At 60.2% G+C, this 9,476-nt stretch overlaps 1 protein-coding gene across 1 annotated transcript in view; it reads left to right on the top strand.

Moving 5' to 3' along the window:
- RAB3D (RAB3D, member RAS oncogene family) overlaps positions 1-9,476 on the top strand; it is a 19,977-nt gene that overhangs the window by 504 nt on the left and 9,997 nt on the right. Inside the window, exon 2 of the mRNA XM_024215236.3 lies at positions 8,781-9,008. Coding sequence (XP_024071004.1) covers positions 8,781-9,008 — 228 coding nt within the window. The remainder of the gene's footprint in view (positions 1-8,780; positions 9,009-9,476) is intronic.

Below are 9,476 nucleotides of genomic sequence, written 5' to 3'. Positions count from 1 at the left end.
GCCCGGCAGGACGGGGGGGCCCCGATCCCGGTCGGGGTCTGGGCAGCTTCTCCTTCTGGCATGAGAGGGCCCCGATCTCCGTTGAGACTTCCAGGTGCTCCTGTCAGAGAAATGATAACGGGCTAGATCCTCCGTGGGCGTAAATTGGGGTCACTCCGCTGTTCCTGGGGCCGTTCCACCCACCGCTGAGCGCTTGTGGAAACTCCTGGCCCTGAGCGGGTGCTGTGGGGAGGGGGAGGCACTGAACCGAATTCTGATTCGGAAGATGCCTGGGTGAGTCGCCGGGACTTTGCCAAGTCAGTTTCGATTGATAAGACTGCAGGAAGCTAGCAAGAAAGCAGCCGGGGTGACAGCTCGGCGGCTGGCAGGAAACAGTCGCCTGCTTTCCAGTCAGGGATCAGCGGCAGGGGAACCAGAGGGGAATGGCTGCTCTCCCGAGACTTGATTCAGGAGGTTCCCCGAGCCAGGGGCACCCCCAGTTCCTGGGTACACCTCAGGGGCGGCTGTGTGTCTCCAGGGCATTTCACATTGGGTCTGAGGATCTCTGGGTGACCAGCCTGGATCTGTGGGCCTGGCTGGGTTCTCGTTCACCCACGGCCTCTGTGGCAAGTGGAAAGCGATGGGGTCTGGTTCTACGCTCAGATTCCCCCTTCCCCTCCCCCATTGCAGGAGGGGTGTCTCTGACCCCTAAGGACCCTGCACCGACCCTGCTTCTGGGGTAGGGGGCCGACGGGGGCATGGCCATCATGCCCTACGCTGTTCTCCGCTTCCCAGGGGCGGAGCAGCACTAGAGCAGCCCTGAGGCTGCTCTCACTGACACCAGGGGCAGGGCCCAGAATACTGGCAAAGGGAGCGTAGAGCCCCAGGGAACGCATGGTCCACGTGCACCGTTCACTCGTAGGGGCGGGGGCGGGGATTCCCTGTCACGAAACAGGAGCCATTTGGAGAAGGAAAGGGGCGGGGACAGGATGTTGATAATGGCCAGGCAGTGGCCTGGCAGGGCGGCTCCAATCTCTCGCAGAATTGAGGCCTTCCCTTGCCGGGGATTTCTCCCGGCGGGGTAGCTGCCTGCCCCTCATGGTGACGGGGCACAGATCACGGCCGCCCTCACAGCTGGGTGGTATCTGCACCTGCAGCCAGATGCCCACTTCCACCAGTGTCAGACTGGAGGAAGGGGCCTTTCCATGCCCCGCCCACAAACTAAGTCCCGCCCACATGAGCCGTCACCCACAGTGGATGACGCTGTGGTTCCGGGTTCGATCCTGTTGCCCGCTGGGTCTCTGGGGCCATGATCCGTTCGGGGTGGGGTGGGGGAGCAGCGTGGCCCATGGGCTCAGTTCTTTGATTGGGGGGGGGGGAAATTAAGGGGTGGCCCCTCCCAAACTCCATCCCCGTGTGGCACCAATGTGAACCGTGGCTTGCACAGGTCTAGCTAGTCAAGGTGATTACCTGGCCCCCATCACTGCGGTATCTGGGCGCCTCCCAATCTTTACTGTATGTATCTTCCCAGCCCGCTCTGTGAGGCAGGGCAGCGCTACTGTCCTCATGTTCCAGATGGGGAAACTGAGGCACAGAGCGGTGACTTGCCCAAGGTCACCCCGGCCGTCTGTGACAGAGCAGGGAAGTGACCTCGGCTTTCCCAAGACAGGCTAGTGCACTAACTACTGGGCCATCCTGCCTCCGTGCACCTCCCAGCCCCCGTTCTCACAGGAGGGACGTTACTGATGGCGGCCGTCAGCCAGCCATCGCAGGGGCATCCGAGCCAGCGGCGCCCTTCGCACCCCGTGCGCGCTCCTGCCAGACTCGCCCCTGCGAGGGATTCCCCTTTCTGAGGTCCCCCCCCATCCCCCCAGTGCAGCTGGCCAGGGGCTTGTTCCTATCAGTGAAAGCCGAGATCCCGGGGAAGGAGCCAGCAGCCCCAGAGAGGCACTGGGGCAGCGGAGGGGTCACAGGGGTAGGTAGCTGCTGCTTCCTGGGTGCAAATCATGCCTACGCTCGGGGTAGCATCGTGGGTAGCGACGCAGGGAGCTGAGATCCTGAGGTAGGGTGACCAGATGCCCCGATCTTTGGGTCTTTTTCTTATATAGGCTCCTATTACCCCCCACCCCCGTCCTGATTTTTCACACTTGCTGTCTGGTCACCCAGATGCTGCAAGGAGTGTACGTCCGAGGCCTTCTCTCGCTGGTGCTGTGTGTCTGGCTAGGAAACGGGCCGAGTGTTTCCTTGGTGGCAACAGCGGAACGGATGCTAAAGAGGGTCTGTGTCGGAGGCTAAACCCCCCCAGGGCTCCCCCGAGCTGGGAGGCTCTTGTCGGTTTGTGGCCCAGGGCCAGTTCTAGTCTCTGGCGTGTCTCCACAGAGGGGAGCTGAGCTGATGGGGGATAATCACGGGCATTGGTCGGTGTATTGGTCTGGGCTGATCCGCAAATGTCTGGTGCCTAGCAAGTGCCTCCTTCCCAGAGTGGGGGGCCCCTGGAGCCCCCTGAAAATCCATGGGGGAGGAAGGGATGGGGATGGGGGGTGAGAATCCATCAGGGCCTGGATAGACCCCCCCAGAGTTAAAACATCTCCTGCCTTGAAGACTCTGCCACGTGTCCCTCCAGCCTTCCCCTCCGGTCAGGCTCACCTCTCCGCAGGCAGGAGCCTAGGTCTTGCTGGGATCTCCGCCCCCCCGTGAACTCCAGCCGCCGGGGCCCCCCTTAAAAGCCCCCCCCCCCCATGCACACAGCGCTTCGATTGGATACGGTATCCTCGCTTCTTGTGCGGTGTTGCTGTGCGTTGTGAAACAGCCGCCGTGCTCCACCCCAGAGGCTGCTGCATCTCAGCTCCAGCTGAAGGAACCCTGGATAAACAGTCGCTGTGCCCCACACCACACCCCAGACCCAGTCACTCAGTCCTGGGTGTAGGATCCCTGTCTAAACAGCTGCTGCGCCCCACCCCAGAGGCAGCTGCATCTCAGTGCAGGGTGAGGCATCCCTGTATAAACAGCCACTGTGCCCTACCCTAAGGCGGCTGCATGGTGGCTCTAGGTGAGGGATCCCTATATAAACAGCTGCCACACCCCACCCCAGAGGCAGCTGCATTTCAGCACCAGGTGAGATCCTCATCTATCATCAGCAAGGCATGGCTAAGCTCTTCGGCCCTACATGGCACCTTCCAGTCACACCCTCTTACTACCAGCTGTCATGACAACCCTGCCCCTGGCGGCAGGTGGCTAATTCGAGCTGTGATCGCCCCCAGCCCCTTCCCGTCTGCGTTGTGTCTCCGCGGCCGGGTTTTGGTTGGTTGGTTTTTTGGGTTTTCAGCTTGTCTGGCCTGGGCTTCATTTCCCAGCCGCTGTGCCCACCCCAGAGCTGCCCTGCCATGTTCTGTTGCCCCCAGCATCCCGGGCCCTGCCACTTTAACCCCTTCAAGCTGCTCTCTCCTATCCTCAGTCATGTTCTGGCCCCTCTAGGCTGTGCAGAGGGGGAGGGGAAAAGCCCCTGCTAGAATCACCCCTTTGCGCAGGGACTCTGGGTGAAGCAGCCCCCGTGCCTCACCCCAGAAGTGGCTGCATCTCGTCGCCGGGTGAAGGATCCCTGTATAAACATCTGCCATTGCCCTCCACCCCTTCTGTGGTGGCAGAGGGGTCCCTCACCTGGTACGGAGATGCAGCCGCCTCTGGGGTGGTGCGTTGGGGCTGTTCATACAGGGATCCTGCCCCCTCCCAGGGGCTGCTTCTCTGAGTCCATGCCGATAGGGCCCTTGATCTCTGTCTGGGGGCAGGGTGTGTCTCGCTGTTACCGTAATACACCTAATAGTGCGAGGCGAGCGGGAAGCAGGATCGTGGGGCGGCCTTGCAGATCATTGCAGAGAATCTGCGCCATGCACAACGGTGCGTTGGACCGAGGCTGGCCAGCTCCGCCGGGTGACTCAATCATGCGTAAGAGGTGGTACTTCAGGCAAGGATCGGCCGTGCAGGGCCTTAAAGGGGAATCGGCCCCTTCCCCTGGAGTCACCGGCTGATGCCAGGTTATGCCAGTGGGGCAGCTGGCCCCAGCAGTTTGTCTTCGCTCTGCCTGGGCTCCCTCTGGCTGTAAATTGCAGGGAGTGGCCCCTATTAGAGCCGTAAATAAACAAGCCCTTCGCTTTGCAAAATCAACATTTATAAAGGGCCAGATCCCGGCTGGTGTAAACGGACCCAGCTGTGCTGACTCCAGTGGCGCAACGCAGGTCTACACCAGCTGGGGGTCTGGCCTAGAGGCTGCATGGCCTGATGTGAGACCGGGTGGGGGGGGAGAGAGGGACTGTGCAGCTCTCCTAGGGCTGAGTGCCCCCCCCCCCCCGATCCCCTCCCTGTTAGTTCTTGCCCCAGAGTCTCCACCCGGCAGGGCAGAGAGCCCAGGCTGTGAGTCAGGGCCCTGCACCGAGGCCGGTTTGCTCGGGTCGTCGGCACAAGATTCCTGGCTTGCGTCTGCCCTGGCCGTGCCCATGCCTTGGCGCGGGATGGCTGCGTGCCAGCTCCTGGCAATGCCACCCCGCCAGTCACTGCTGCCTGCCAGCCCCTAAGCAATGCCGTCCCTCCCTTGCACTGCTGCGTGCCAGTGCCCATCCAGCGCATACCCCTCCGTGGGCTGCTCCATGCCAGTCCCCATCTGCCCTGCCCATCCACCCGATACCCCTCCACTCCCTCCTGCATCCCCCCTCCCTCCACCCTTCCATGCCAGCTCCCACCCCCGACACAATCCCGAGGAGAGCGCTACTGTGGGATATTTCATCGCTCCAGATGGAAAGAGTTCGGTGGTGAGTCCCAGTGGCTCTATGATCTCAGGGCGCCCCCTGCCTCAGTTTCCCCGGCAGCATTGCCTCCACGCACAGCAGGATGGAGACAACTGTCCCATGATGCCCCACTAGCATGAAGCCAGGGTCTTTAAACGGCAGTGATTGGGCAAGCAATCTACCAATGAGAACTCTTGCCGCCAATCTCCCTCCAACCCGTGACACTGTGGCATGCAAATTAGCGGTGGAAGAAGGGCGGGGATTGGTTAAGCGACCTCTGACGTCATAACGGCCCCGCTGAGCCTGTTATGATGAGCGTTATTACGTGCAACGATTAACAACGTTGCTTAATTGCAACCTAATTGCTTCAGGTACAGCCTGGGCACAAGGTCCCAGGAGGGAAAGTTTGAGGGCTCTGCGTTATCCAGGGGTTAAGATCACTGAGGACCCAGTTTTAGATTAATTCTAGCTCCTAAATTAGTTAATCAATTTCCTTGTGAATTCTCAGCCAATTCGCTCTGCCCTGGGAGAGTGAGGGCTGTACGTTTAGGGCAGGGCCGCCCAGAGGATTCAGGGGGCCTGGGGCAAAGCAATTTCGGGGGCCCCTTCCATAAAAAAAAAGTTGAGATCATAGAATATCAGGGTTGGAAGGGACCTCAGGAGATCATCTAGTTCAACCCGCTGCTCAAAGCAGGACCAATCCCCAGACAGATTTTTGCCCCAGATCCCTAAATGGCCCCCTCAAGGATTGAACTCACAACCCTGGGTTTAGCAGGCCAATGCTCAAACCACTTGCAATACTATAGAATACTATATTCTCATGGGGGCCCCTGCGGGGCCCGGGGCCTGGAGCAAATTGCCCCACTTGCCCCCCCTCTGGGTGGCCCTGGTTTAGGGAGGATACACTGGGGTTTTTTCATATGAAATGAAGAGAGTCGGATCCCAGCTTCAAGGGCAAATTATTGTCCTGGGCACTATATAGACCCTGACCGAAATCAGCACCCCTGGTGCCAGGTGCTGCACAGACACTTAGCCAGACAGTCCTTGTCCCAAAGAGTTCGCTGTCTAAACAAGGAAAGGACAAGAGGGGAAACTGAGGCACGAAAAGGGGACGTGCCTCGCCCCAGGTCCTTGGCAGAGCTGGGAATAGAGCCCAGCTGCCCTGGGCCTCAGCCTGGTGTCCTCTCCACGACACCATGCGGCAGCTCTCGGAGGGCAGAGCCCAGTGGCTGTGAGCACAGGCTGGGGAACCGGAGCGGTCACTTCGCTTGCCTGGCCCGGAGCCGCAGGGATCCGAACTGGTCGGGCTGGTTGGGTTGGAGGCCCTGGCGAAGAGGCAGCTGTTCTAGCCTGCTGGGGTGGGGGTGGGGAGCGTGACTCACTCAACCCTGGCAAGAGCCGTTACAAAGCCAGTCCTGCTGGGTCCCGCCTGGCAGCTTTTAACCCCGTCTGCAAGCTCTGGCAGGCCTGGGGCATTTCGCTTCCCTCTGTGCGTCGGGTGAGGCCACCGCCAGAGCGCTGCGGCCGAATGAGAATCCTAAGCAGGGACGGGCATTGCGGTAGCACTGAGAGACCCTAACTGAGCGTGGGGGCTGCGCGGAGCCCCCCCAGGATCGGGCCCCCAGCTGGGATCGGGCCCCCCAGCGCATGCTGGGGGCTGAACACACGTCTGCTGTGGGAGCCGTGAACTTAACTCCATTGCCTGGTCGTCAGAGGATTACAACTCCCATGAAGCAGCCCGGTAACCCTCCTAGCGAGCAGAGGTGATGCATCATGGGAGTGCCCGGTCCTGGTGCATCATGGGCGACGTCGTCCAAGTGATGACCTGGGCCCCGGGGTAGAACTGGGGCAGGAGGCATCTGCACTACAGCTCCCCTGAGGCACCGCGACGGCGTTTGTCAACAGACGTCTCTTGGCCTTCGGGCCTTCTGGTTTGCGGTGGAAAAATCCAGTTTTTCTGCAGGAAGCAGAGGCTTTTCTGGACAGATGTCATTTAGTCGAAAAACTCCATTTCCCCTCAGAAAACAGCTTGGGTGGATAATATTCAACCGGCCCCACTCAGCCCCCACCTTGGCCAGCTCTGAAAAATACCAGCAACTCGCCCCTGGTCTCACCCAGTGGCAGAAGCAGGATTCGACCCCAGATCTCCTGCAGCCCAGTACCTTCACCCCACGCCCGCCATTCTTCTCTCAGAGCCTCTGGGAGTGGATTTCTTCCCTTCTCCCTCTAGGTAAACAGGTTTGGGTTTTGGTTTTGGTTTGAAGTAGGGGTGAGAAGCAAAAGCCCCAGTTCCTGCCACTTCCCAGTTAGCAAACAGCCGTGTTTGAGCTTAGCCTCCTACGCACGCCCCGCCCCGGTCAGGTGTGACCCAGCCCAGCCCAATCCTGCCCGGTACAGAAGCATTGTCTCTGCCGGAGGAGAAGGGCACGCAGGGAGCAACAGGAAACGAGCACCTGAGCAAGTCCCCGAGCAGCTGGGTGAAATTCTCCGGCCTGGGCTAGGCCAGAGCTCGGACAAGGTCGCTGCAATGGGAGGCAGGACGGCTCAGTGGTTAGGGTGCTAGCCAGTGGCGGATTAATAATTTTGCCGCCCCTAGGCCGGGAAATAATTGCCGCCCTGGCCCCGCCCCGACTCTGCCCTTTTCCCGCCCCCATTCCAACCCCCTCCCCAAAGTCCCCGCCCCAACTCCGCCCCCTCCCTTCCCCTATTGGATCCCTTCCCCAAATCCCCTGCCCCGCCTCTTCCCCCAGCGCGCGGCGTTCCCCCTCCTCCCCCCCTGCCCCGCGAAACAGCTGTTTCGCGGCGCAAGCGCTGGGAGGGGAGAGAAACAGGACGCGGCGGCGCGCTTGCAGAGGAGGCGGAGGTGAGCTGGAGCAGGGGGGCGGGGCGCGGAGGGGAGGGGAGCTTCCGCCCCTGCAAATTTGCCGCCCTAGGCCTAGGCCTTGTCGGCCTAGGCAATAATACGGCGCTGGTGCTAGCTTGGGAGAGCTGCATTCGCATCCTTCTACAGTAGGGCTTAGAAGCCGCCAAGCAAGGTCAGGGTCCTATTGTGCTCGTTGCTACAGGAATACAACCCCATAGCGAGCTAATTAGCCTCTTATGTCTTTGTGCAGGACCTGAGACACTGGGGCTCTTGGGTGCTACCGTAATACACCTAATAAACAATGTACAGCGCCTGGCACAATGGGGTCCTGGACCATGGCTGGGGTTCTTGGGTGCTACTGCAAAACACCTAATAAATAACGTACAGCACCTGGCACAGTGGGGGTCCTGGGCCATGGCTGGGGCTCTTATTTGCGTCGCGAGAGCACTCGACATATGAGACAACGGGTGTGAGGGGAAACTGAGGCACGGAGGAGGGAAGTGACTTGCCCAAGGTCACTCAGCAGGTCTGAGCTGGGACTAGAACCTGGGAGTCGTTATTTATTAGGTGTATTATGGTAGCGCCTCGGTCAGAGGCCAGGACCCCGTTGCCCTCGGCGTTGTACAAACCCAGAATAGAGAGACTGGCCCCGCCCCAAGGGCTTGACAATCTACTCCTCCAAAGATCCGCTGATGATCTGTGTGTTACTGGTGGTAAATGACTCTTCTGGGCTGGGATCTCTGCCGATCGCCGGGGATTGGCTGCTCCCAGAAAGGGCTCTCCAAAGGAGAAGGAACTGGGATCCCCTCAGACACCCATAATCGGGGTCACATCCTCGCTTTTGGAAACCTCACAAACGCTGCATGTCCAGCCGGCCTGGGAGAGGAATGCTTGTGGGGCTTTTCTTTGCTGGAAAGCAAGGCAGAATGGCTTGTTCAAAGACACAGAGTAAAGTCCTTGGCAAAGCTGGGAATGAGACCCAGCAGTCCTGGCTCCCAGCCCCCCCGACTCTAACCACTAGCCCCCACTCCCCTCCCAGAGCCAGGAGAGAACCCAGGAGTCCTGGCTCCCAGCCTGCCCCAACCACTAGACCCCCACCCGGACCTGGGAGTAGAACCCCTCTGCCTTGCTGATGCTGACGCCCCCTCTCTGCCCCCCAGATGGCCTCCGCCAACGACACCCGGCAGGCCCAGAAAGATGCCGCCGACCAGAACTTCGACTACATGTTCAAGCTGTTGATCATCGGGAACAGCAGCGTGGGGAAGACGTCCTTCCTGTTCCGCTACGCCGACGACTCCTTCACCTCGGCCTTCGTCAGCACCGTGGGCATCGACTTCAAGGTCAAGACAGTCTATAGGAACGAGAAGAGGGTCAAGCTGCAGATCTGGGTGAGCGCCTAGGAGGGGAGGGAAGTGGGACCCTGGGGGGGGGGGGGGGGGGGGCCGGGGGGATCCCAGCGGGGCGGTTTATCTCTTGGGGGGCGGGACTGTCTCTTTGTGCTGTGTTTTGTACAGCATCTAGCGCAATGGGGTCCTGGGCCACGGCTGGGATGCCCAATGTTACCGTAATACTGATAGTAGCTGATGAGGCCCAGGCGGCCCCGCGCTTATCAAAGCTTATCAGGCCAGAAGAGATCCAGCACCCTGTATGTTCTGGCATCAGCACCAGACACTGGAGAGAGAGAGAGAGAGAGAGAGATGTCCAATACTATACCGCAGGTGAATTCCTCCTGACCCCGAGCTGGGGATCGGCCTGTGCCCTGAAGCATGAGGGTTGACGGCCCTTTTCCTTTCAATCCTCGCCAGGTGCCGACCCTTCAGTACCAGATTCCTGGGACTTCTGGCCCCATGTGGGGC

The sequence above is a fragment of the Terrapene carolina genome, unplaced genomic scaffold (genome assembly GCF_002925995.2).
Source record: "Terrapene carolina triunguis isolate 2854851 unplaced genomic scaffold, T_m_triunguis-2.0 Scaffold833, whole genome shotgun sequence".
Taxonomy (NCBI): domain Eukaryota; kingdom Metazoa; phylum Chordata; order Testudines; family Emydidae; genus Terrapene; species Terrapene triunguis.
The sequence above is the reverse complement of the archived record's forward strand: the minus strand, read 5'-3'. Positions and strand labels throughout refer to the sequence as shown.